At 46.8% G+C, this 27,936-nt stretch overlaps 1 protein-coding gene and 1 pseudogene across 1 annotated transcript; both read left to right on the top strand.

Annotated features, from left to right (window-relative positions):
- Window positions 1-624: 624 nt before the first annotated feature.
- LOC149290033 (vacuolar protein sorting-associated protein 29-like) lies at window positions 625-5,065 on the top strand. The gene is made up of 4 exons (XM_089489897.1): window positions 625-636; window positions 2,388-2,579; window positions 3,713-3,948; window positions 4,939-5,065. Exons 1-4 carry the CDS (start codon window positions 634-636, stop codon window positions 5,063-5,065), a joined length of 558 nt encoding a protein of 185 aa, XP_089346023.1. The 5' UTR covers window positions 625-633.
- A 16,124-nt stretch (window positions 5,066-21,189) lies between these two features.
- On the top strand, window positions 21,190-22,718 carry LOC149290032 (immunoglobulin lambda variable 5-52 pseudogene; annotated as a pseudogene).
- The last annotated feature ends 5,218 nt before the right edge of the window (window positions 22,719-27,936 follow it).

The raw sequence follows: 27,936 nt of genomic DNA, 5'->3' as shown, positions 1-27,936 counted from the left end.
TAACCGTGGCACATAGCTTCAAGCAAGCCAGAGAGAAAGATCTAGATCAGTGCTTCCCAAACTTTGGTCCGCCATGTGTTTTGGACTTGAATTCCCCGAAGGCCCTAGCTGGTTTGGCCAACAATTGGGAATGCTGGGAGCTGAAGTCCAAAACATCTGGATGATCCAAGTTTGGGACTCATTTGTCCAGATTGTGGATACTTTTACAAACAGGGCTGGGCAAGATTGCAAGCCCCAGCAGTCTTAGCCCAGCATTGCCAGGGTCAGATTGCAAGCCCCAGCAGTCCTAGCTTGGCATTGCCAGAGGCAAGCAAGCAATGCTGGGAGTTGCAATGGAGCAAACCTCTGGAAGGCCATAGTTTCCTCCGCTGTGCATAAGAACTGTCAGGATTGGGATCCCTACATTTAAAAAAAAACAAACACACGCACACGCACACACCTGGAAAGGAGATGAAGGTAAAGGTGGAAAGGCAGGGAAAGGGCAGTGGCTTCACTTTTGCAGTGCACATGTGCAGAGAAGTATCACAAGCCTACTAATGTTGACCCTTGGCAGCTGCTGTGGACAGACGGCGAGGGCTGGTTGAAAGCGTTTGCTCTGCTCCTTTGCTCAGCGGAGTGAAAGAAGTTGGCAAGATGGTAAGTAGGAGGGGTTTTTTTTGGTGCATTTCTGGATTCCTCTGGAGGTTTTCCTTTTGGAAGACTTCTGTGCATGTGTGCATGTTCCTTCCTCTGAAAGAGCACTGACAATGCCCAGTATTTCTTGGTGGTCTCCTATCCAAGGACTACCTAGGGCTGACCCTACTTAGCTTCCAAGACCAAACAGGATCTCTTTTAGGGGAGGCCTTAATTCAGAGGAACGTTTTTCTGGGGCTACTTCTTTCCAGCATTGTGCTTCCAGCCTCAGAAGCGTATTTGAAGGAAAGTGTGGGTTGCCTCTCAGCATATGCAGAGTGTCTCTTGCCATGATGCTACAATAGGAAGTCCATTGCTGCCAGCTCTCTTCATGGCTGGGTCTTTTGGCTTGGAAAAGAGCTTGGAAAAGCTACTTTTTTGGACATTTACTTCCAGAACCCATGGCCAGTCCTCAAAATCCTCCAGCTGTTCTAGCTGTGCTGGCAGGGGGATTATGGAAGCTGTAGTCCAAAACTTTTGTAAGCTGGGACTACCAGGGGGTCCAACCTATCCATTGCAGGCCAAAGTCCGAATAGAAAGTAGACTGGGCTCTTTCTGCTGCTTCTGGGATAACATTTGAAACTTGCAAAGGATCCTGCAAACATCAGGATTCTGAAATTCAGAGATTCAGGAGTCAGGCGAGGAATCTGAACCCTTATAGGAAAGACATCCTATTGATCTTGGTGGATTTTAAATGCACACAGAGCTGACTTGTAGGACCAGTTTAGTAAAGATCCTACTCATTCTCTGGATTATTATTGTGTGACTGATTTACTAGATCTGAGTAAGCCTTTTGTTTCTGGAAGGGCATGCCTGTTTGAGGAACTGGGGCGACAGAAGATAAAGGCTCGGCAGAACAATGGCCTAGATTGGATTGAATATAGTTTTTTGGTAGCAAAATAAACCTCCACTCGCTTTAAGCCTAGGTAGCAAGCCAGATTGCAATCGCTGTGCAAAGGAGGGAGAAAGAAAGGTCACTGTGAAATGCCGAATACTTCTTCCATTAGAAGTGTCGAGGAGGAAAAACCTTCCAGACGTTGGCCTTGTTGAGGTGTGTCTGAAATACAACATACCTTCCAACTAGCCTGATCTGGCAGGGACATGCCTGATTCGTCCTCTGCCGTCCCACTTTTCCAGCTGCTTTGGAAATGTCCCGGTTTCTCTCTCCTTCCCCCTTCCTCCTCAGCTTAATAATAATAATAATAATAATAATAACAACAACTATAATAATATGTTTTTTAAAAAGCACACCCTCTGGATGACCTTGAGCAAGTCACACTCTCTCAGCTTCAGAGGATGGCAAGGGCAAGCCCCTTCTGAAAACATCTTGCCAAGAACCCCGCTTTTAATAGGTTCACGGTAGGGTTGCCATAAGTTAGAAACAACTTGAAGGCTCACAGCAGCAGCAACAACAACACTTACATGTCCTTCCTGGCCCTTAGGAATAGGCTAAGTTTTAGAAACGGAGTTGAATCTTGTTTTGGAAACGGAGTTGATACTCATAGTTTTTTGTGGGTTTTTCGGGCTCTATGGCCATGTTCTCGAAGAGTTTATTCCTGCTGTTTCGCCAGCAGCAGCTGTGGCTGGCATCTCCAGAGAATGCCATCAGAGTTGATCATATGTTTTCAGTAGACTTTGGTTCACCATGAGTTGGGATCTTCTCACTTGATGTCTGCATTTTTGTTTCCCATTTTCTCTCCCTGGGTTCCCCTCAGTTGGTGCTGGTGTTAGGAGATCTACATATCCCGCATCGATGCAGCAGCCTCCCAGCCAAGTTCCGAAAGCTCTTGGTTCCAGGGAAGATTCAGCACATTCTCTGCACTGGGAATCTCTGCACCAAGGAGACTTACGAATACTTGCGGACTCTGGCCGGGGATGTTCACATCGTCCGAGGCGACTTTGATGAGGTAGAGAGACACTTCTTTAAAATACTGGTGTGAAGGTCTTTCTTCTGGACTGATGGAATGGAAGCTCTGGTTTGCAGACTAGGGAGGATTTGCATGGAACAGAAGCTTTGGTTTGCAAACCAGGGCAGTTTTACATGGACTGGGTGTTCTGGTTTGCAAACTGGGGAGCTTCTTGCATGGAAGAGGTGTTCTGGTTTGCAGACTGGGAGGTTTCTGCATGGGACAGAAGCTCTGGTTTGTAGAATAGGGTTTTGTTTTTTGTATGCTTGAACATCCTATCCATTGCTGGTATGTGGTCACTCAGACCTTTTCCAGATTGGAATTTGACCTCCAGGCCAGCAAGAGGTCTCCATCTCGGTTATCCAAGAACCAAACTGACCTTTCCCACTTTGCCTTTAGCTCTGCCCACCTCTATCCAAGACTGGAATTCAGCCCTTGTGCTAAAAAGGTTCTTTGCCTTAAACTCATATGCCCTGTGGTGCTTTATCCAAATATTTTTCCATCTTAACTTGACTGGCAGAGGCTCTCCAAATTTCCAGATCAGGTTTTTCCTATCTCTACCTAGGAAAACTGGGGATCAAATTTGAGGTCTTGTCCATGCAAAGCACATGCTCTGCCTCTCAATTGCAACCCTTTGTTTTCTGGGGCTTAGCTTGGAAACAGAGAGATGAGAGAAATCTTCTTGCTTAAATGAAGGGCCTGTTTATGTTTTAATGACTATGCCGCCTTTCCACTGGCATGGGACCCAAAGGTGGAGTCCGAAGGGTTGCACCATCTGAATGTGGGCTCCTCCAAACGTCTCATTATTGCCGCTACCGTTTTTGTGATCAGACGTGAGAACCCATGACTTTGGGTAGCATCTCAGGCTATGGAGTGTGTATGTGTGTGTTGACTGTTCCAGAAGAGTGAGCAACCCCAACTGCAGGCAATAACCTCACAATGTTTATACACTGGAAATGCAAATTTTAAAGCCGAAAAACATTGGGAGAGGGTTTCCATAGCCTTTGGAGGGTTGGTGTAACGGTACTGGATGACAATGGGACCCACGAGGCCAGAGGACAGACATTGCCCACCCTGATGTACAGTATCTCTGATTGGGCTATTGGTGAACCGCTAACCATATTCTTCTCCAGGGGCTGAATTACCCGCAGCAGAAAATTGTCACCGTTGGACAGTTTAGAATTGGCTTGATCCACGGCCATCAGGTCATTCCTTGGGGTGATCTAGCTAGCTTGGCCATTCTGAGGCGGCAACTGGACGTGGACATCCTCATTTCAGGGCACACTCACCAATTTGAAGCGTTGGAGCATGAGAAGAAGTTCTATATCAACCCTGGGTCGGCCACAGGCGCCTACACTGCCTTGGAAAGGTGAGAGCGGTACTCTTTGCAATGTTTCTTTCTGAAAACCGGAGCGGTACATTTGGCTTTCTTTGGGCTTGAGTGTGCAAAGTGCAAGGTCAGCACTGGCAAGAAAATATGGATGGATGGATGGATGGATGGATAAAAAGATAAGCAAAAAAAAAAATGTCCTAGGTGGTAGAGGGATGAAGAGGTGAAAACTACGTTGCCTTCAAATACAGAGGGTCAATAATAATAATAATAATAATAATAATAATAATTATTATTATTATTATTATTATACATTTTTTTAAATATGAGAGAACATCTCTCTGGGAATCTCTAGGTTCTCCAGTACAACTCTGAAGTCAATGTGAAGTCAAAGGCTTTCATGGCCAGCATCCATAGTTTTTTGTGGGTTTTTCGGGCTATGTGGCCATGTTCTAGCAGAGTTTCTTCCTGACGTTTTGCCAGCATCTGTGGCTGGCATTTTCTGAAGTCAATGTTCACCAAAGTTGACCATAGAATCACACCGGAGGACCTACAGATGGCTAGAGAAGTGTTATCTCAAGGGATATCTAGGTCCTCCAGCATAACGCCAGGGTCACCTTCTGGTGGATATTGGCTATAGAGTCACACTGGACAATCTAGAGATTCCTAGAGCGAACATATTAAACAAATCCACAAATAAGAAAATCTGCAAAAGTCAAAGCCGCAACTGTGGGGGGCTGACTGCAATGACAAGAGTCCGGCAACTAAGGTGAGAATGGATAGGCTATTTATTTAAGTGGATGCTTCCCAGTTTGGGTTACCCTCCCTTTTCTTTCCTTTTTTGAAATCTCAATTTCTTTTCATTGCAGGTATATGACGAATGTTGCACATTTTGGCCAGTTATTATTATTAATTTTAAATGGAAGTGCAGTGAAATTCTTAGCCGTTCTTACTTTAGCGATGAGTTGTTATCTGTGCGTTTTGAGCACCGCTTTAACGTTCCTAATAGAAATACTCTGTTCCTTCCAGAAACGTCACTCCGTCGTTTGTTCTGATGGATATCCAGTCCTCCACCGTTGTAACGTATGTGTACCAGCTCATTGGAGATGATGTGAAGGTGGAAAGGATAGAATTTAAGAAGTTCCCAAATGCTTAATTTTTTTTGATGGAATATTAAAAACATATTCTTCATGGGATTCTTCATCTCTTCAAATGCATGGGGCTACTTTATAGGGAGGTTGTTCAAGGAGCATTTTGGACATGTAGCTGGATCTTCGGAAATCCATATAGCTCTTGCAAAAGGAATTCCGTTCTAAGAGATTTAAAAATGTGGACGGTCAATTATGGAAACATTTAAGGCAGGGGTCATAGTGGCTGTGGATTAAAGCAGGGACTGTTCTCATGTCATAAAGTATTAAATTTCTTCTCGGAATAAACCTGGGTTTTTTTTGCAATGTGTGTCTATGGAGAAGAATAATCCAACGCACCCAGGTTTGCGATGGCATTGGAGGAACAGCATACAGGATGGACAGTCTGGAAACTTCTGAACAGCCTCTATTATTTATTGAATTTATTCCTTTATATCCTGCCTGTTTCCCAATAATGTGATTCAAGGAGGCTGAGGACTTATTAAAAACAGTACGGCTTAAAAGTTATACAAAAACATCAGATTAAAAAAATATAAATATCAGAGTTATTTGAAAGATTAAATGGTCTGTAAAGTTAAAACCATGTACAGTTCATTCAAAGACCATAGTCGAATAAAAGCAGGCAATAACACAGCACCCCATTAAACAGGCCAGTCATAATCTATTCCTAAAAACCTGATGGAACAGCAACAATGAAGATTATCGCACCGGGGTTAAAACGTTCCCCGGTGCGTTCTAACGGGGGAGAGCACAGAGCGTGATGGGAACCCGATGGGGCCCAGAATGCTAGTTTACTGCATGGCGGAATGCCGCCGCCACCGCCGAGTGTTCCCGTCGGGTTCCCATTGGACTCCAGGGGGCGCCATTTCTGGGGATGCTTTGAAACTGTCCCCAGAAATGGCGTCCCCTGGAATCCGATGGGAACCCAATGGGAAGGCTCGGCGGCGGCGGCGGTGTTCCGCCGTGCAGTAAACTAGCATTCTGGGCCCCATCGGGTTCCCATCACGCTCCGTGCTCTCCCCCGTTAGAACGCACCGGGGAACGTTTTAACCCCGGTGCAATAATCTTCATTGTCACTTGCCAGCGGAAGGAGAGTAAGAAGGGAGACATCTTGGCCTCTCTAGGGAGGGATTTTTAAAGTTTGAGAGCAGCCACCAAGCAGACCCTGTCTGATTTGGGTGGACTGGATCTTGGCATGACTGGAAGCAATACTGTGTCATTTCTGGTTCTGACATGGCATCATTTCATGGTGGTTTGGGTGGTTTGTGTTTTTTCAGCCATTTTAAGGGCCCAAATTTAATATTTTGGTGGCTTTGGCCCTTCAGAAGACACAAAATAGAGCCCCACAGGGTCCCCAGGCCACACTTTCTGCATTTGTGCTTTAAAGAGAGGTAAGGTCTCCTCTGGGACTGCTCCATATCCTGGAACTGTGATGCCCAAAACTAGACACAGGATTCCCGCTGAAGTCTGACCAAAGCAGAATAAAATGGTACTATGACCTCCTTCTGTCTGGACCCTCTACTCCTGGTAATGCCGCCTGGAACTGTATCGGCTTTATTTGCTGCTACTTCAAACTGTCAGCTCATGTGAAACATGGAGTCTACCAAGACCCCTAGATCCTTTTCATGTGTGCTGCTGTCAAATCAGATGTCGCCCATCTTCTATTTGCTCATGTGATTTCTCCTCCCCAAAATTAAGTACCCCACATGTATCCTTCCTGAAATTCATTTTGATTCTATTGCCTGAGATAATAGCTGTACCTCCAGTTTGGTGCTATCTGCCAACTGGATGAGCACGGTTTCTACTCCATCACCCAAGTCATTTATAATGATATAGAAAAACACTGGCTCTGGGACCCTACTTGGCACTTCTCTCCAGCATTCTTTGGATCCAATCTTTCAGCGAGCTCCATATCCATCTAACAGTAGCATCGTTTAGCCTGGTGGTTCCCAAACTTTGGTCCTCTACACGTTTTGGACTTCAGCTCCCAGAATTCCTGTTGACCAAGCTGCATAGGACACCTGGAAGTTAAGGTTCTAAACAGGAGGACCAAAGTTTGGGAACCACTGGACTCCAGCCCGTATCTTCTTAGCTTTTTCTGCAAGTATATTGTAGCTCCCTGGTGTGGAAAAGCATGCAGCATGGATGGAAGGTGGCCAGTTCAAAGGCATGGCCCCCCTGAGTGCCTTTTTGTTCCTTGATTTTTTCCAACAGTCCCAGAAAACATGGTACAGCCCTCTCCAAATACGCAAATGAGAACTGCATGCTGGGCTTCCCCGCACTATCTGCTTCCACCAATTGGTGGCGCCGATTGTTTTCTTGATATTGTTGTATTTGCATAGCGAAGACATCTCACAGGCCCCAGGAAGGTTTAAAAGAAAGCAACTGGAGGACTTGCGGTCAGCTGAGCTGGGCTGCACCCTCCACCATGGCTAGGCCCTTGCCAACTTTGCTCTTCTTGGCTTATTGCATCGGTGAGAAAATGGGAGCGATTCGGCTAGGATGGCTCCCCATTTCAGTGGTTGGCTGTTTGCAACTGTTTTTTAAAAATTCTCTAGCATCCCTTAGTTTACAAGAAACAGCGGCTTGCATCCTATTGGTTAGTCCTAACTGGAAAGACCTGTTGAATTCTTCTACATCTTTACCCACAGGGTCAGTCATGCTCACCACTTGATCCCACTGAGTCTACTCCAGTTGAACCCAATATGATTCAAGCCCGTCTCAGTTTTCCAGAGACCGTTTTAGATTCCAAGGAGGGTAGGAATCCTGAGCCATTCATAAGGGAGTTCAGAGCATCTGTCACTGCAGTAAGAAATCACACCTCCCACAGGTCTTTTCTTTGCTCAAGAAAGGCACAGGACTGTTGTCTCCCATTGCAGTTGGCAACCATCAGCCTCAATGGCGTGACTCTTTATTTTCCTATCCTGTTCATTCCAGGCTTCAGTTCTCAGTCTGCTCTGACTCAAAGCAGTCTGGTCTCAGTGGGTCTGGAAGAGACGGCCACCATCTCCTGTACCCTGCAAGGTGTGCAGTTCATCAGCAGTGCCTACCCTTCTTGGTATCAACAGAAACCAGGGAAGCCGCCTCGGTTACTTATCTACAAATCCAGGGAGAGAGCCTCCGGGGTCCCTGAGCGGTTCTCAGGAGAGACTGCCGATAACACTGCGATGCTAACCATTGCCAGGGTCCAAGAGGTGGACGAAGGAGACTACTACTGTGCTGTGTGGCACAACAGCGTGTTCCACCGTGATGCAGTTGCCTGTGAAGCAGAAACAAAAAACCTCTGGCCTTAGAGAGGGGTGAAACAGCAAGCGGAAAGAAAGGGGAAGGGAGAAAGGCAGCTGGGGTGTGCACTGAAGCTGTCCATCTGATCCCCATCAAGCTCTTCGTGGTAAATTTTAGTCAAGTTGGCTTCTCCTTGTATTCACTCTATGGATCGGAGACCTCCAAGGCTGCATCCACACACTGCAGAAAGAATGCAGCTTGACACCGCTGTAATTGCCATAGCCCAATGCTATGGAGTCCTGGAATTTGTAGTTTGGCTCCACGCTGTAGGATCCTGCCATGGCTGCATGCTGTGGGATCCTGGGGTTTGTAGTTTTGTGAGATAGGTAGTTCTGGTGCTAAAACAAACTCCAGATTCTAGCATCCTATAGCATGGCGCTATGGCAGTTAAAGTGGTGCCAAACTGCATTACTTCCGCAGCCCAGAAAATAACAGCTGGGATAGTTGGGGGGTATGGAACCAGGCGATGGACAATGCAGGCTGATACCTGTTCAGAAGAGCCAATAAACTGAATAATGGGCAACAATATTATCACCCTTCCATTTGTGTTGACAAAAGTTCTCTTTTTTCTATCTCCCTGCTTATGGTGCGGTCACAAATATTCCTAGACATCTGAACAAAAAGCTACCTCTATCTCAGTATTGGAAGGCACTCCAAGGGCCATCTCGCCCAAGCCACTGCTGGGCAGGAATCAATGGCCAAAATGTAGAGATGTGGCCCTTGAATCTCTCTTATAAACCCCCCCTTCCCAGTGTTTTTGAATGGTTCTTCAGAGACCAGAGCTACGAAGTGCAGATTTGCATAAGGGAGGCCTTTCGTTGGTCCTGTGAAGCTTTAAGGGAGAAGACGTGGAGGATCTTGGAGTCAGCGAAGCTGGTCTAGATCCTTAACCATGGCCTTGGTCTTTCGTGTCCTTGTTCTTTTGGCTTGTTGTACAGGTGAGAAGCTGGGATTACTCCGATTGCAATGGGTCCCCATTTCAGAGCCTGAGAACCCCATTTGGAGTGTGGGAGAACTTACATTTCCATTACTTCCACCTTAGTTGCTAAAAATGGTGCCTCAGTTTCCCCAGAGAAAGAGATTTGTAAAAAGCCTTTGAGGGGGGCAGGATTCCCGTGGCTTTTCGTCAATGGGGTTGTCCCTACCATTAAACAGAAGCCGGTCACCTCAGGGACAGAGGCTGGAGGACCTTGTTTCATTTCTAGTACTGAAAAAAGGCATAATAATAATAATAATTATTATTATTATAATAATTTGTATCCCGTCTCTCCCTACTGCTCGAGGAGGGTTACAAGAAAAAGGAAATAGAATAGAAAACATAACATGATCAAAATGATACAATCCCCAACTCTCCATCAACATCATTTAATGGGAGGACAGTCTGGGAATTAACTATTTATTCCAGCTGGATTTGGAACACAGGAGACCGAAGCCAGGCTGTCCTTCACTCCCTGCCGCAAAATATTAAAGCCCAGTTTAGTGAAATAACACAGAAAGGTCCCCATTCATATGTGGACGAGGGACCTTTTGGAATCGATTTGGCATAGAAGAGCAGAGCCGGATTGAGATTCGGGTCTTTCAGTGAGTGGGAATGAAGCCAGAGAGGGCACACCTCTCCACCAAGGTGGGACAGAATTGGCCACCGCCATTGCAAATTCCTTCCTTCAGTGCCATCCTTGAAGACCTGAGATGGCAAACCTCTCTCACAACGTCTGCAGTGTAGAATTTGACTGTCGGTTTTCCACCCTGCTCCTTTCAGGACTCCGTTCACAGGACTTTGATTTGGGAGATGCTCTTGACGATGAAATTGAACCTGCTGCTGTGCCAGGTATGGATTTTATCAGGATTTCCCTCAGTGTGGTCAAATGTACCTCGGTATCTGTCAAGGCATGAGTTCTCTGTCTTGCAGCTTCCATGGTGTGTGATATCTGATCTCTGTCTTATCCAGTCTTCAGCTCTCAGGCTGTTCTGACTCAAAGCGAACGGGTGTCAGCAGACTTAGAAGAGATGGCCACCATCTCCTGTACCCTGCAAGGTGTACAGTTCATCAGCAGTGTCCACCCTTCTTGGTATCAACAGAAACCAGGGAAGGCTCCTTGGTTAGTGATGTATAATTCCAGACAAAGAGCCTTTGGAGTCCCTGAGCGGTTCTCAGGAGAGACCTACAACAATATGGCGAAGCTAACCGTTACCAGGGTCCAGGCAGACGATGAAGGAGATTATTACTGTGCCGTAAGGAATGGTAAAACATAGCACCATGATGGTTTCAGATGAGGAACTGAAGCAAAAAAACCCCACCCCTCTTGGGACCTGTAAGAGAGGTGCAGAAGCAAGAGGAAGGAAAGCGAAAAGCATGTGCTTTGTCTCATAGAATCATAGAGTTGGAAGAGACCTCAAGGGCCATCTAGTTCAACCTTCTACCATGCAGGAACTCACAATGAAAGTCCTCCCTGAGATGGATGACAATCCAGCCTCTGTTTAAAGACCTCCAAAGAAGGAGATTCATCTTCCGCTGTCAAACAGATCTTACTGTCAGGAAGTTCCTCCTAACGTTGAGGTGGAATCTCAACTTTTCTTGTAGTTTGAATCTATTGCTCCATGGACTATTCTCTGGAGCTGCAGAACACAAACTTCCTCCATCCTCAACATGACGTCCCTTGCAATATTTAAACAGGGCTAACATGTCGCCTCTTAACCTTCCCTTGCGCCGCATAGGGCATGCTTTCCAGACCCTTCACCATTTTAGTTGCCCTTCTTTGGACATACTCCAGCTTGTCAACATCCTTTTAAAATTATGGCAGGCGGAGTTTCACATGACCCTCATGTGAAACGGCAACAGTGTACAACTGAATCCGTAACCATAGGAGAACTTCTCTCATTTTCATCAGGGCAGATATATGTGGGTTGACTAAGCAATCAGATCTGCAATGGCCCTGCAGACACAACTCCCCTTCCATGGCGTTGACCTGACTCTGGATGTTGCACATTGGACAAAAGGGCACAATGGCTTCTATAGTTGAACATACACGTGTGCAAGACAGCGATGGTATTCTGGCCATTCAGACCCCACAGCCCCTCCACCAATGGCCAAACTAGCAACAACTAATGGGATGTGTAGTACAAAACACCTAAAAGGCCTTGGCCATGAAAGGCTGGGTATTCTGGAAAATATCCAGCAGACCTGAATTCCTTGGGGAATGGTGGAAGGAGAATACATTTCAGGTAGAAAAGGGGCAACCCAACTCCCTGTCCACACACACACAGGATTACATTGTATCAGTATCAGCTCTGTTCTTGTTATTCTAGAATGGTGCCCATACATTTATCCATCCATCCATCCATCCATCCATCCATCCATCCATCCATCCATCCATGTGGTCTTAGCATAACACAGCATTAGCCTGCACAAAACATCTCCCATCTCAAAACCCCCTTCTATGCATGTTTATTTAGGTCCCTAAATGCCCTGAAGGCATCAGATCCTGCCTGATCTTGGAAGCTAAGCAGGGTCAGGCCTGGCGAATACCTGGAAGAGAGACCACTGGGGAATACGCAATGACACAATTCCCAGAAGAGAGACATCTTGGAACAGCCATGCTCTCCGACGATATCTCAGCGGATAGAATGTTGGCAACACTTGGTAGGCTGTGAAATATGGACAGAAGGAGGAAGAGGAGGAGAAAGGCTTACAACTGGGTTCCCTGAGCAAGTGATAAGATGTTCTTGCTTTCTTCTACCAGTGGATGTAGCTGTTGCTTTCTCACTTCTCCCTAACAAATATGGGCAGCTTCTTTCTCTACAGCAGATGGGGAAGGAGAGGGAACTGTGGAAGGACCTGCAATGTGCCTTTGGTAGGGAAGGTGATGCATACGGTAGTGGAATTGGGCTTTGCTGGGTTGAAGACTCCTGGGACTATTTTATTAGTAGGGACATCAACATCCCTGGAGCATCTCTGTCCACTCTGTGCTTAGCTGGGGCTGGATGAGAAAATCTCTCCATCAAGAAGGTATTGTTATGTCTGTCCTTCTTGTGACTCAAAGTATGGGGTGGCCTAGGCTTCAGCGAGCAAAAAGACCCAAAAGACCTGCTCTTGGTGGAAGTAAAATGGTGGGAATGGCTGAAAAGAGTCACCTGGAAATCTGAAGGTGGGAACTTTTTATGTTGAAATGGCAGATATTCTCCCTGCCCCCTCTCTCAGGCAGCCCAGGTTAAAATTGAGAAGGGTCCCCTTCCACATCCTTGATGAATGTTAGGATAAGCAGTGTTGCTCAGTGGTGAGGGAAATTCACTTGGCCCATGTTTAGAAGCACTGCTCTCGATGTTGTATTTTCATCCTCTTTTGGGCTGCCGCTTGGTTAGGGAAGCGTTGGAGTTGAAGACCTCAACCTCTGATGGCTGCTGTTCAGAGATGTGTTCCTGCTCCCTCTTCCCAAGATGACCAAGAAGAAGAAGATGATGATCTCTTCAGAGGCATGATGTGAGCAACAGGGGATCCCCTCCTTTCCGGTGGTTGTTGTTTGGCGATTATAGTTAAAGGGGAGCAGATTTGCATGAAAGGTCTGCCCTCTTAACTCTAGGGATTCAAAAAAGGATGGGGGAAGCCAAGAGGAGATCCTTTTGACTTTGGAAGATCAACCCACCAGCTTTCCCCAGAATGGCCCAGGCATTGCTTCTCTTAACAATCCTCGCTTCTGTCGGTGAGGAACATTCATTCCGTGGAAGCGATGAAACAAACCTAAAACCAAGACACATATCTTACGTACCCTAGAATCATGACACCTCGATGCAGCAACACTGAAAATCTTCTTAATAATTGATCTGCAGCCTTCTTCTCTTCCAGGTCCAAGTGTCCAGCAACTCCAGACCTTGAAGGACCCCGAATCGGTGGCTTTAGGTGGGACGGTCACTTTGTCTTGCCGATTCAATAGCGGAACCATCGGTGATGGCAACTACCCTTGGTGGGCCCAGCAGAAATCTGGGATGAAACCCCGTGCAGTGATGCATAGCACCAGCACCAGGCCATCGGACGTCCCTGACCGCTTTTCTGGGTCCAGGGCTGGGAATGTGATGTCCCTGACCATCACTCGGGCCCAGATGGAAGATGAAGCCGTTTATTACTGTTGTGTGTGGACAGGGAGCGAGTGCACAGTTGCTCATTTAGATAGGGAAGTGAGGCAAAAACCCACCTCTTTGGCTTTTTCCTGAGCATCAAGAGAAGTGGTGCTTTTTCGACCTTTTGTAATGTAATGGATGAGGCCTCAGACAAAAGCAGAGAGAGAGAGACAGGAGAAGGATTAGAGCGGAGGCCTTAGATTCATTCTCTCGATCTACTGTGATGCTCTTGCAAGGAGCCACCTTGATTTTAACAATGCAAACAAAACATGACATGGCCAGTCAATCTGAGATGAATCCAGGAGCAGGCAGCCTGCAGGAGGGATGCTCTAAGGCTGGAATCCATCCTAAGGTTGCAAACAAAGACAAAGATTGCTTGTTTCTCCAAGCCTCCAAAGTACCATTAGACATTTATTCTTTCAGTGGTTCATGCCCCTTTGGTTATTCAGTGTCTAGTGCTAGCATGCACCTAAAACACCACCTAAGATTAAGGCAGGTGTACTCCACTTTCCTGAAGGTACCTTAATTTACCTCCTTAGTCCTCCTTTGGGTATCTTGGGAACCAACCACGTCCGCAGGTATAACAACAACAACAACAACAGTATGGTTTATTTATATTTCCCGCCTCTCCCTGCGGATCGAGGTGGGATTACAACAGACATAAAATTACAAAATACAAAATTACAAATTACAAGTATCAATCACTGAAGATACAGAAAACAGCTTTATTAATTAGCAATGGTAAGTGGATAGTGGAACGGAAGTAGAAGCAAAGAGAGGTCTCTGTAGTTGAAAGCAGGGGCAGCTTCTGCTTTGGGTCCCACGTTTGGGGGGAAAGTGGGATATAAGTTAATAGAATAATAATAATGTATGTGTATATGGACCCCGGAAATACATGCAGCTCCTCCCACTTGCAGGCCCACTAGATGTCCCAGATGAGAAGGTGGCTGTCTCTGGGGCAGAGACGTATCTCACCAGGGCTGTTCTCAAGAGAACAAAGCACTCTTATTAGTAGGGAGGCTGGCATCGCCAAGTACCAGCTGCAGAGCTAGGGCTGTTGCTACACCGCAGAATTAACACAGTTTGACACTGCTTGAACGGCCACAGCCCAATGCTGTGGAATCCTGGGCTTTGTAGTTTGATGTGGCCCCAGAACATGCTGACAGAGAGGGCTGAGTAGCTCACCCAACTACAGATCCCAGAATTCCATGAGCTGTGGCAGCTAAAGCAGTATCAAACTGCATCAATAGGTGCAGCCTAGGTTAGGCTGTCTCTACCTTGTACTGCTTTCCTCTGGAGAAGGAATCAAGGGACCACAAGAGATTCAAGCAAAGAGAAAGAGGCCTGCTAGACTTTTCATGCAGGCCTCTATGCAGGTTAAACCCCCATAGACACATTTGCATATACCCACAGAGCAAACTACCTAGCTAGCTATGCGCCACAGCCATGGTAAAGAATAGAAGCCCATCATGTGATGATGATGATGATGATGATGATGATGATGATGATGATGATGATAATATCCCTACTGTGTGTTTTTCAGCCCTTATCCCAACTACTTCTGAAGCTTTTTGCATCTGTGTGCTCAGCTTTTCTTACCTGTTAGCCATTTGTTTGAACTGGCAGACAATGATTGACCAGACGAATGTGTTCAGCCCATGCAGATTTACACATTTCTACACAGAGCCACTTAAAGATTCTGGTGAACATATTCATTGAATCACCTCCTGTCTGCTAGTCCAACCCTATTGATCCATGCTTGGGAGGTTGTGTGAATCAGCCCTTGTAGTGATCCCCAAACCGTGGACTCAAATCCTTTCCCGTTCTAAAATGAGATGCGTCTACTGCTATTCAAGCCTGGTCTCCTGAACGTCAGAACCTAGCCAATTGCTCCTGACAAATTGGGTAGTTTCTCCAAGATCGGAGGAAAGCACTTTGCAAGTGTTCAGAGGCGCTTGATCATCCAACCCTCAAAGCACTTTAGGTGAGGACCACCAGTAGCTGAAGGTTTAATTTAAAGTGGAGTTGTCTGTGCTATCTTACACATAAAGCTTCACCCAAGGTTGCATCTATGATGCAGTCATTGAAAGAATGCGCAGGGTGAGCCCCTCTTGCCAAAGAGAAGCTCCAGAATTTAAACCTTTGCAAAAGGTTTAACAACCTTTGGAGGGTGCTGGACATTTTAAGTTTTGTTCTTTCCAAAGTCCGTTGCTGTCTATGATGTTGCCCATTGATACCATGCTGGACCATCATAAGGAAGAGCCAATGGCAGCTGGCAATATTTGCATAAAGGTGATAGAATTTGGTTCCACCAGGAGAGATAAAGGGACGCGAGTGGAAGAAAAGCACACCAGAGAAACGGACGGTGTGCATCCCTGTGACAATGTTGTTGGTTCCGGTGATTTCGTTGCTGGGCCTGTTTGTTTTAGGTGAGGACCACCAGTAGCTGAAGGTTGAATTTAAAGTGGGGTTGTCTTTGCTGCCTTATGCGTAAAGCTTCATCCAAGGTTGCATCTATGTTGTAGTTTGGCACCGCTTTAATGGCCATGGCTCGCTGCAATGGAACTCTGGGGTTGGTAGTTTTGTGAGCTATTTAGCCACTGTGTTGCCTCAACAAACTACACCTCTCAGGGATGGAGCCATGACAGTTAAAGCGGTGTCAAACTCCATTAATTCTGTGGTGTGACAGCAGTCCAAGCTGAGCCAGTAACACTCTGTGTTCCCTTCTTGCAGGTTCAGAGTCCCAACTAGCGGTGACCCAACCACCCTCCTTATCCAAATCTCTGGGTTCAGAGGTAAAGATCCCTTGCACTATGAACAGCGGATACAACATCAGCAAGGAGAGAGCAAGGTGGTTCCAGCAGAAATCTGGTGGTGTTCCTCTGTTTCTTTACCACTATTACACTAGCAGCAGCCAAGGCAGGGGCTCAGGGGTCCCAGAGAGATTCAGTGTCTCCCCTGATGCCTCCAACAACCTCTGGAATTTAGTCATTGCTGGGGTTCAAGCGGAAGACGAGGCGGATTATTATTGTGCCACATGGGACTATCTTCTCGGCGGGTGTCACAGTGATCTGCCCCTATGGGGAACTGAGACAAAAATGTCTCACTTCTCCTGTATCAGAAGATGAAGTAGAGCAGAACTATAGTCCCCAGGTCAAAGGAAGCCCTGGTCTCCCTCTGTTCTGCTTCGGTTAGACCTCACTTGAAATCCTGCCCCCAGTTCTGGGCACCGCAGTTGGACGTTGCCAGGATGGAAACTGTCCAGAAGATGGCAACCGAGATGAGAAAAAGTCTACAAACTAAACTCTGCAAGAAAAGCTTTAGGAGCTGAGCATGGCTGGCTTGGAGAAAAGGAGATGGAGAGAGGATACGAAACATCTGTCTTTAAAGATCTGAAGGAGTGTCATGTTATAAAATGGAGCATGCTGCCACATGGCAGAATTAATCTAAGTTGACATTACTTTAACTGTCATGGCTCCATCCTATGGAATTTGCAGTTTGTTTTAGGGCCAGAGTTCTCTGAGAGAGAAGGCGAAATACAAACTACAAATCCCAGAATCCCATAGCACTGAGCCATGGCATTTAAAACAGCGTCCAAGGACGTTAATTCTGCAGTGCGGAGGCAATCTAGGAGCTGAACCAAGGGATACAAATAACAAGAAAGAGGTTCCACGTAATCATGAGGAAGAACTTTCTGAATGTGAGAGCTGTTCAACGGTGGATAAAATGTCTTAGAAGGTGGTGGACCTTCTTTCTCTGGAGGACTTTCATGGCTATGTCTCATAAGTATTTTAGCTGCGGTTGGATCAGATTGCCCTAGGGGTCCTGGTGGTGTGATTATGTCCTATTCTATGGACCTGTATGGAAAGTAACAACGCATATGAGGACTTAATTGTTACCATTATTGTTGCTATCACAGGTCCTTCTCCTCTTCTTCAACACAGCTGTGTTCTTGCCCATGAGTATGGATGAAGTTACGTCAAGTACTCTGTTGGGGGCCCAACATTGTCAAGGAGTGTGGTCATGCCTTTGCTGTCATCTGGCTCTTAGGGGTTCTGGGGGGGACCTGTCCTCCACACCCACATTTGTCTACCCCTTCATTAGACTTTTGTCCGTAAGATTTGAATGCATCTCCCATGAGTCGGGTTCCCAGATCTTTGGGGTTGGTCTCTCTTCTCTGGTCCTCAAGGTGAGGAGGGAGGGATCTCAAGGTGAAGAGTGTGTGGTATATGTATTTTCCACATTTGTTTGACTTGGGCCTGAATCCTGTTGGTGAGTCCCAACTAGACTAGATCCATTAATTCAATTGCTGAATACTAGATCAACAAGTAAGTAAATGCACTTGATTCTCTGGGTCTAATCTATACAAAGGGATCTTGTAGCAGCTTTAAGAGTAACTGAAAGAAAGAAGCTGGTAGCATGAGCTTTCATAGACGATTTAATGATATGACCCAAGAGGAAAAGGGGATGACCAAGGTAGAGGAAAAGACCAAGACAAAAGCAACCTGATGAGGTTCCTCAACCTGGTGGCATTGAGTGCTGGGTGACCACTGCGGAAGAGGCCAAGCCTGAGGGACCTGGTTTCTCTGGAGGGCTGATGGGAGCCTCATCAGAAGAATCCTGTTAGTCTCTTCCATACGTTCCCCATCACAAATGGTTTGGAGACGTTTCTCCAATGCGCAACGTCTGCACTTAGTTCAGGGCTGTGGAAGCACTGCTCATTCTTACTCCTTTGCAAAATCTGCCTCTTAGAAATCTCTGTGGTGGTCATTAGCTTGTCTAGAATGTCCCATCATGCTCTGCAGGAAATTCAAATAAGAGCATTGGCTAACCAACTTATTTGCATGAAGGGAGTACCTTCATACCAAGTGTGATTTAAGAAAGGCAGCTATCCAATTCTGTCATTGAACCTCACCGTTATTTTCATAGTCCACCCTGGCCTGGGCTTTGAATTTCCTTGTGTTGCTCACATACAGTTTAGGTAAGGTTTCAGACAACACTCGTTACATAGACCAAGAAGCAAACTCCTTGCCTTTGTCATGTCATGTCTTCTAGCTGTAGTATATTCTGGATATAAGAGAGCACAGAATGTGTTGCCAGGTTGTAACATTTGCGTTTGCTTTTTCCTAAAGGGGTCAGTTCTCGGTCAGCGCCCATCCAGCCTGTTTCCCAGGCTGTGTCCCTGGGACAAACAGCCAAACTCTCCTGCACTTTCAGCGATAGCTCATCTTTCAAGATCTAGTGGTTCCAGCAGAGATCTGGACTGGCCCCTCGCTTTGTGCAGTATGCTGGAAGCAACAGAGGGGAAGGGATCCCAGATCGATTCACGGCTTCCCAATCCAGAGACGTTGGCTATTTAACTATCACCAGCACTCAGGTTGAAGATGAGGCTGATTATCATTGTGGAAGGTGGGACAGCAGTGGTAGAATATTGCACAGTGGTAAACACTGATGGGGAACTAAGAAAAAACCCATCACTCGGTCTCCCTGGAGAGGTAAAAAGGGTGTGTCACTCAAAGAAGAGACTGAATGACCCCAAAAAACAGACTGAGTGACTAGACTAGCCGCTCTGAGAGCCATTAGGGCTGAAGGGCGGGGTATAAATACCTAAATAAATAAAGAGATCCCCACCAGCTGCCCGTGATTCTTCAAATGTTAGGGAAAATTAGCTTTCAAGAGGCTTGGGTAACCGTTGGACCATAGGCACCAGTATATACCAGCACTAACTGGGAGGGCATCCAGGTTTTATTTAGAAAAGGCGCAGAGCGCAATCACACACAGACAAGAAGCAATCCGATCAAACACAGCATACAACGCTAACCAAAATGGAAATATGGAAAGGGGATAGCGGAGTTTTTATAAATATTTTAGCAGTGGATTCCTGCACTGGCACAGGATTGGACTAAACGGCTGTGGGATCCCTTCCTACTCAATGAATAATAATAATAATAATAATAATAATAATAATAATAATAATAAGTCCTCTCTCCAGACATATTAACAGAATTGGAGGCTGAGAGCCTTTTTTTTTTGTATTCTCAACCCTGCCCTTGGCACAAGGGGGTGCCAGAGCCTGTGCCATTAAACTCAGAAAAGAGGCCCTCTCTAGGCTCTGTTGAAATTGCCTGCCCTGTTTGAAGGGTATTTGTGGGATGAAGAAAATTTTTCTTAAGAGGAAAGGAACTGACTTTTTCTTGAGAGGAAGGGCAGTCAAATCAAGACAGAGTTTCCACACCATGGATGGGATCCTATGGAAGCCTTAGGCCCAGTACAGACAGGCCAAAACGGATGCCCTCGTCATGTGCGAGGGGTGGCTTCTAGACGCCCCTTGCCCCTCGCACGTGACGAGGGCATCAAAATGGCAGTGCCCTGTATAGACGGGTGCTGCCATTGTTATGCAAGTGCCGTGTGGCATCTGCACGGTGCCGCACGGCACTTGCATAAGGAGTGTGCCAGTGGCGCACTGTGGCACACTCATTACACCACCACTGCGGGGTAGAGAGAACCTGCTTTTTGCAGTTTCTGCAGGAAGCCTCACCATTTGGCGGCTGAGGCTTCCCTCTGGCAGAAAAGCAGGTGATGACAGGCCGCCCTTTTTGGGCAGTCTGTACCCCGCATTATACACGTCTAGGTCCTCCTGTTGATGTGCCACAGATGCTATCATCCTACTCTCATTGCACTTTACTAGCCTTGTGCGACAATCGCCTGACATTCTTTTCTTCTGATGCAAAACATCTACATTCAGTTCAAGGTTGCGGAAGTGGAACTGCCCATGAGCTCAGGCCTCCATGCGTTTACTTTGGAAGGAAGGCCCATTGAGTTGTATGAGTTCAAAGACCTAGCTGTTTTGGTCTGGAAAATGAGTATGCAAAGGGATCTTTGAGAGTAACTGGAAAAAGCAAAGGAGTTGGTGGCATGAGGTTTTGTAGACTTGACCGTACTTCCTCATGCATCAGAGGAAGTAGGCTCAAGTCTACAAAATGTCATGCTACCAATGTCTTTGTCAGTGCATGTAGCAATCCAACCCTATTTCTTTTCTCTTGAAGAAGGTACTGATGTAGTATAGGACAGGGGTAGGCAACCTACGGCCTGCGGGCCAGATCCGGCCCGGCGAGGCCTTGGGACAGGCCCCAGCCCGGTCCTGCCGCCGATTGCCGCCGGGGCCTTTGGCCTATCAGGAGGAGGCGGGCAAGTGGCGGGCAAGGGGGGCAAGGGGGAGCAAGCGGGGGCAAGGGGGGCAATTGTCTATAGAAGCCTCAGAAACATGCATTTATATTAACATTTTTTGAAAAATCAGCAAATTTTTTCGTGTGTCCTCCATTTTAAAAAAGTGGCCTCCATTTGAAAATTTTGTCCTACATTTGTCCCGGTTTATTTATTTATATAATTTTTTTTAAAAAAATTAATTATTTATTTTTTGGCTTCGGCCACCCAGTTGTTTGAGGGACAGCAACCCGGCCCCCGGGTCAAAAAGGTTGCCGACCCCTGAGCTAGGACCAAGGGCTTCCTTCCCATAGAATGGCATTGATGGTCACCGCCTCTTCCCCAACTCCTTTCTTTCCCTTTTGCCTTGGAAGAAACAAAGCTCTGGACTCCCTGTGTCCCTTTATACTGGTCTCTCACAAGAGGGTGGGATGGAGGAACCTGGTGAGATGCCATTGGTGGAGGAGGCACTTTCTTCCCTTTTAAAGAGCCAATCCGAGAGTCCCAGGCAGACGGAGCGCTTGGTCTCAGCATGGAGCGTGTGCTTGGATCCCTCCCCATGGCCTTGGCCCTCCTCTTGGTCCTCCTCTGCTTTTCAGGTAATGGAGGCAGCTAAAGCCCTTGGAGAGATGCTGAGCTGATGACTCTATGTGGGTAAAAAGGGTCACCTATGCTTATATGGAGGTACAACTCAATGTCTTTCGTTCTTCTGGTTTGTAGGTTCTTCCTCACAACCTGTCCTGACTCAGAGTCCCTCAGCATCCTTCGCCTCAGGTGCGACCATCCATCTCACCTGTGCCATGTCCTCTGGATACGTCATCAGCAACTATAGGGTTGGTTGGTACCAGCAGAAAGCAGGCGGAGGCCCTCAGTTCGTATACCACTATTACACTAGCAGCAGCCAAGGCAGGGGCTCGGGGATCCCGGAGAGATTCAGCGTCTCCCCCGACGGCTCCAAGAACCTCTGGAATTTAGTCATTGCTGGGGTTCAACCAGAAGACGAGGCAGATTATTACTGTGCTACATGGCACAGCAACACGGCTCACGGTGGGAAGTCTGATGGGGAAGTGAGACAAAAACCTACGTTCTGCTCCCCACTGACTATAGAACTCAGGTTGTCTTGAGACAGTTGGAACCATTCAGTTGGAAATGACAACAGGGTCCCTGAGACAAAAACCCAGCGCACTTCCTTCATTGTGTGTGGAATATAACTGCTCTGAAGCAGAGGTGAATTTTCATGGCCCTATAGATGCTCTCATCTTACAACTCCTATCAGCTCTAGCCAACATGACTGATGGTGTGAGATTATGGGTGCTGCAGTCCAAAAACCGCTTGACGATAACAGTAGCCCTACGTCAGATTTAAAGCTGAATTTGACCGGTGCGTGAGATGATTTGAATCACACAGCTGGAAATGACACATGCCTTCAAGTCGTGTCTGATGGGGACCCTAAGGTGACCCTATCCTGGGGTCTTCTTGGCATGTTTCTTGAGAGGGGGGTTGCCATTGCCATCCTTTGAGGAGGCTGAGAGAATATGACTTGCCCAAAGTGGGTTTCCATGGCTGAGCTGGGATTCAAGCCCTGGTTTCCAGAGTCATAGTCCTGGTTTTAATCTGTAGGGGGCAATGTTGGCCAAGTATCCCTATGTCAAGCACAATGGACAGAGGAAGAAAGCCTGCAATCTTCTGTTTGCTTTAGGAACCTCCCCAGTTTCCCCAGAATGGCCTGGCTCCTTCTTGGTGTCACAGTTCTGCTCTCCATGGGTGCAGGGAGTTTAACTGGTATCTAGAAGTGGTCATTTGGGCCGAAATCTTCTGTATTCTGATGCAAGGTCTGCAGATGTTTGGTGTTGCTGCATTGTAGCTCAGAGATCTTCAACCACTGGTCCTCCAGATGTTTTGGACATCAGCTCCCAGAATCCTTGACTATTGCCCAAGTTGGCTGCAGTGATAGGTCAACAGTGTAGGAAAAAAGTCCTCAACTTCTCCTTGTGTTCTTCTGTTTCAGATCTCAGTGTCCAGAAGCTGAAGAGCCTGAAGGAAGCTGAATCTGTCTCTTAGCTGGGGTTGGAATGCCTTTCTCTCTTTCACATCCTTGGGCAAGGTGGAGATATGACTACGTTTAGTTTGTGTAATGTTGTGAAGAATGCTCCATCAAGTTTCTCAAACAGATAAATACATTTTATTCAAAAGACAGTATCTTAATGATTTATAGGAGCACAATAACACAGAACAGGTGAATGAAGAGAGAGGATGTAAGACTTAAAGAAACATACAACATATATCACAGTTTGGTTTCATTTTATTCTGAGATTGCATGAAGGGCCCTTGGACAGAAAAGTGATCCATAGGCCCACAGGAGTTGCTCCTCTCCTTGGTCTAGGAGGTGGTTTCCAAACTTTGGTCCTCCAGGTGTTTTGAACGTCAACTCCCAGGAGCCACATCCAGCTTGGCCAATAGTCAGGAATCCTGGGACTTGAAATCCAAAACATCCACATGGCCAAAGTTTAGGAATCTCTGGTCTAAGGCATTGTGAAAGTTGCAATGAAGCCCGGAATCCTGCAAGTAACATATGCAGGAAAAAGTATCACTGCACATGCGGAGTCACTTTTTTAGACAATGTGGAGCAGATACCACCAGCTGATGGTGGTGAGCAAGGTGTTCCACACCAGGAACCATTGCAGATACACAATAATACACCTTCATTAGAGTGGCAATGCACACGACACAGTAATACACCTAGATTAGAGTGGCAATGCACACTACCTACTGCCTTTGTGCACTGGGCGTTGCATAGTGCAATGACAGCTACATAGCTGTCGCTGCATTGTGCAATGCACAATGGCAGTAGGTAGTGAATTCCACCATAGTGCAACACATCAGAAGCGGTGTATGTACATAGTGATATGTTGCACTATGGTGGAACAGTAGGACGCCCATGCATGCATTTTGTCTGCAAATGTTTCAAACCACGAAGAGGGAGGCTCTTGGCTTTCTCCTAGGAAGAAGTAGGTAAAGCTAGGGACACCCCCGCCAATGGAGAGGAAACATATTTGCATGCATTTGCATCCTTCTCAACCAGGGGCTTAAGAAGACCCAGAGGGCACAATCCAGAGAGGATTTAGTAGCAGGAAGCCCACACCTTCCCTTCCCGCCTTGCCATCATGGTTTGTGTTCCTCTCTTTTTGAGCCTCCTGACTTACTGCACAGGTAACAGAGAACATTTCTTGACCCCTCTGACCTATCCTTCTTTTTGAACCCTGAGAATGGACTATTCCTCAACCCAGGCTACTGCCTGATGGCGTTCCTTCCCTTTCCTATCAGCATTCTGGAATGGGTCCCCAAGTCAACATGGCTTCTCTCTGTTCTTGAATTTCTTTCAGGGACCTTGGCCCAGTTCATAATGACTCAGCCACCCTTGGTCTCGACATTTCCTGGATCAATGGTCAGGATCCCCTGTACCAGGAGCAGCGGAAGCATTAACAGCTATTACGTATCCTGGTATCAACAGAAGCCTGGCAGTGCCCCTAAACTCATGATATATAAGCATAATGCCAGGCCCACTGGAATCCCTGACCGATTTTCTGGCTCCACGAGCAGCTCTGAGGCCACCTTCACCATCTCCAGCGTCGAAGCAGAGGATGAGGCAGTCTATTACTGTTTATCTTATGATAGCAGCGGGCAGCTCACAGTGATACAACTTTAGGGGGAAGCGAGGCAATAACTTCCTTGCAGATGGTAGCTTTTGTTTTGCAAGTGGTTTACAGACAAACTGAAATTGGAGGTTTGTCCTCAGTCTTTGGATTGATAGTAATCAACTATCATGACATGGAGCTAGCATTTAATAATAATAATAATAATAATAATAATAATAATAATAATAATTTACTACCTGCCTCTCCCCATGGATCAAGGCAGGGGACCCTAACAGTTAACAAACCACATTAATAGAAATACTCGGACATTAGACCTGTCAGATGTGTTTGGGGCAGGGCTTGCCTACAGACTGGAGGAAAGAATGCCTTGGTTCATATTCAGAGTACTTTCCTCCTCACCTAACTTCAAATCTCAGGATGAGGCGGCAGGTTTTTAGAGTTAGAGGGTTCTTTCAGACAGAGCAAATTGTTCAGGATGTGGCAGCATTTGTGGCTGTCATACTTGGCATCTTGTCCTTGTTGTCATCTCATGAATTGCGATGTAGCACAATGCTCCGATTCAGAGGAGGAGAGCCGAGACGTAGCCATGTCTCTAAGACCATTGCACAAAGAGAATCGTAGTGCAACAATCCCAGTGCCCATTCTGTCATGATGAAGAATGTGTTCCCATGCCCAATGGGACACCTTGAGCATCAGGACATGTCATGCATTGGGACGTTGCACCTTGGCAGATACCACTATCACACTAGCAGCAGCCAAGGCAGGGGCTCGGGGATCCTGGATTGATTTAGCGTCTCCCCCGACGGCTCCAAGAACCTCTGGAATTTAGTCATTGCTGGGGTTCAACCAGAAGACGAGGCAGATTATTACTGTGCTACATGGCACAGCAGCACGGCTCACGGTGGAAAGTCTGATGGGGAAGTGAGACAAAAACCTACGTTCTGCTCCCCACTCACCCCCCGATAGAATGAAAAATGACTATAGAACTCAGGTTGTCTTGAGACAGTTGGAACCATTCAGTTGGAAATGACAACAGGGTCCCTGAGACAAAAACCTAGCAGACCTCCTTCATTGTCTGTGGAATATAACTGCTCTAAAGCAGAGGTGAATTTTCATGGCCCTATAGATGCTCTCATCTTACAACTCCTATCAGCTCTAGCCAACATGACTGATGGTGTGAGATTATGGGTGCTGCAGTCCAAAAACCGCTTGACGATAACAGTAGCCCTACGCCAGATTTAAAGCTGAATTTGACCGGTGCGTGAGATGATTTGAATCACACAGCTGGAAATGACACATGCCTTCAAGTCGTGTCTGATGGGGACCCTAAGGTGACCCTATCCTGGGGTCTTCTTGGCATGTTTCTTGAGAGGGGGGTTGCCATTGCCATCCTTTGAGGAGGCTGAGAGAATATGACTTGCCCAAAGTGGGTTTCCATGGCTGAGCTGGGATTCAAGCCCTGGTTTCCAGAGTCATAGTCCTGGTTTTAATCTGTAGGGGGCAATGTTGGCCAAGTATCCCTATGTCAAGCACAACGGACAGAGGAAGAAAACCTGCAATCTTCTGTTTGCTTTAGGAACCTCCCCAGTTTCCCCAGAATGGCCTGGCTCCTTCTTGGTGTCACAGTTCTGCTCTCCATGGGTGCACGGAGTTTAACTGGCATCTAGAAGTGGTCATTTGGGCCGAAACCTTCTGTATTCTGATGCAAGGTCTGCAGATGTTTGGTGTTGCTGCATTGTAGCTCAGAGATCTTTAGCCATTGGCCCTCCAGATGTTTTGGACCTCAGCTCCCAGAATCCTTGACTATCGCCCAAGTTGGCTGCAGTGACAGGTCAACAGCTTAGGAAAAAAGTCCTCAACTTCTCCTTGTGTCCTTCTCTTTCAGATCTCAGTGTCCAGAAACTGCAGAGCTTGGAGGAGGCTGAATCTGTCTCTTAGCTGGGGTTGGAATGCCTTTCTCTCTTTCACATCCTTGACCAAGGTGGAGATCTGACTACATTTAGTTTGGATTCATTTTATTTTGAGATTTCATGAAGGGCCCTGGGGCACAAAAATGATCCATAGGCCTACAGGAGTTGCCCCTCTCCTTGGTCTAAGACAGTGGTTCCCAAACTTTGGCCCTCCAGGTGTTTTGAACGTCAACTCCCAGAAGCCACATCCAGCTTGGTCAACAATCAGGAATCCTGGGAGCTGAAATCTAAAACATCCACATGGCCAAAGTTTAGGAATCTCTGGTCTAAGGCATTGTGAAGGTTGCAATGCATGTCCGGAATTCTGCTAGGAACATACGCAGGAAAAAGTGTCACTGCACATGCGGAGTGACTTTTTTAGACAACAGTGAGCAGATGTCGCCAGCTGATGGTGGTGAGTAAGGTGTTCCACACTAGGAACCATTGCAGATACACAATAATACACTAAGATTAGAGTGGCAATGCACACGACACAGTAATACACCTAGATTAGAGTGGCAATGCACACTACCTACTGCCTTTGTGCACTAGGCATTGCACAGTGCAGTGACAGCTACATAGCTGTTGCTGCATTGTGCAATGCACAATGGCAGTAGGTAGTGAATTCCACCATAGTGCAACACATCAGAAGTGGTGTATGTACATAATGATATGTTCTAGCTCACTCTTTCCAGGAGGAAAGCTGGTTTTCTTTCTCCATGTGCTTTGGTGAGATCTGACCTTTTTAAACTTGGGATATTGCTGTGGATCACTGGTGGGAGTGGCCAGAAGCAAGTGCTGGGGGAGGGTTTGGAGTACATAAGAGAAGCTGGCCTGGGAACATTGTTAGAGGGGGTCCCTTTAATTTTCCACATTTTCTTTTCCCTTTTTCCTTAAGGGGCTTGTGGGTACTTTTGCTCAGAGGAAGTGAGTCAGAGACTTGCTCTGAAAGGAGCTAGTCTACATAACTATAAGGCCAGTGAATTGAACTCAAGGACAGAGTTTGGGGACAAAGGCCAAGCCATCAGGGGTTCTTTCCACTGGTGTTTAGCAGGGGAAACCCACAGTTTTGCTTCACAGCCTCCTTAAGACTTCTCAGTATGGACACTGAAGGCCCTGCTGCAGTCACCTGCAACACTTGTGGGATGTTTGTCTTCTTGCCTAGGGATACGGGGAACTTTACCTGCCCCAAGTGCAAGTTGGTGGCCCTCTTAGAAGAGAAAGTCCAGCAGCTGGAGGCCCAGGTTGCTACACTTCAGCGTCATAGGGAGCAAGAGGTTTTCCTGACCAGAACGGACCAGATGGTCCTGAACGGGAAACACATAGAGGAAGTTGCTGGGGAGGAGGAGGTCACTTCACACACAACAGAAGTAGATAGTTGGAGGAATGTCACACTATCATGTGGGAAACCAGGGAACATTCTGTAAGCTTACAGCTACAGAATCGATTTCAGTCTCTCTCTACTATCAAGGATGAAGAGGAACAGCAGCAGGGATAGACCTCAGGGACAGAGCAGGGGACCCAGAGAGCTCCACCAAAGGGAACAGCCTCTGCTAAGCCTCAGAGAAGGCGAGTGGTGGTCGTCGGGGAATCTTTGCTGAGAGGCACTGAACCAGTGGTTTGTGGGCCTGACAAGATGTCTCAAGAGGTGTGCTGTCTCCCTGGAGCAAAGAT

This window comes from Sceloporus occidentalis, unplaced genomic scaffold, assembly GCF_023333645.1.
Source record: "Sceloporus occidentalis isolate IW3139 unplaced genomic scaffold, rSceOcc1.0.p SCAF_41, whole genome shotgun sequence".
NCBI lineage: Eukaryota > Metazoa > Chordata > Lepidosauria > Squamata > Phrynosomatidae > Sceloporus > Sceloporus occidentalis.
Note: the sequence above shows the minus strand (reverse complement) of the source record. Positions and strands in the feature narration are given on the sequence as shown.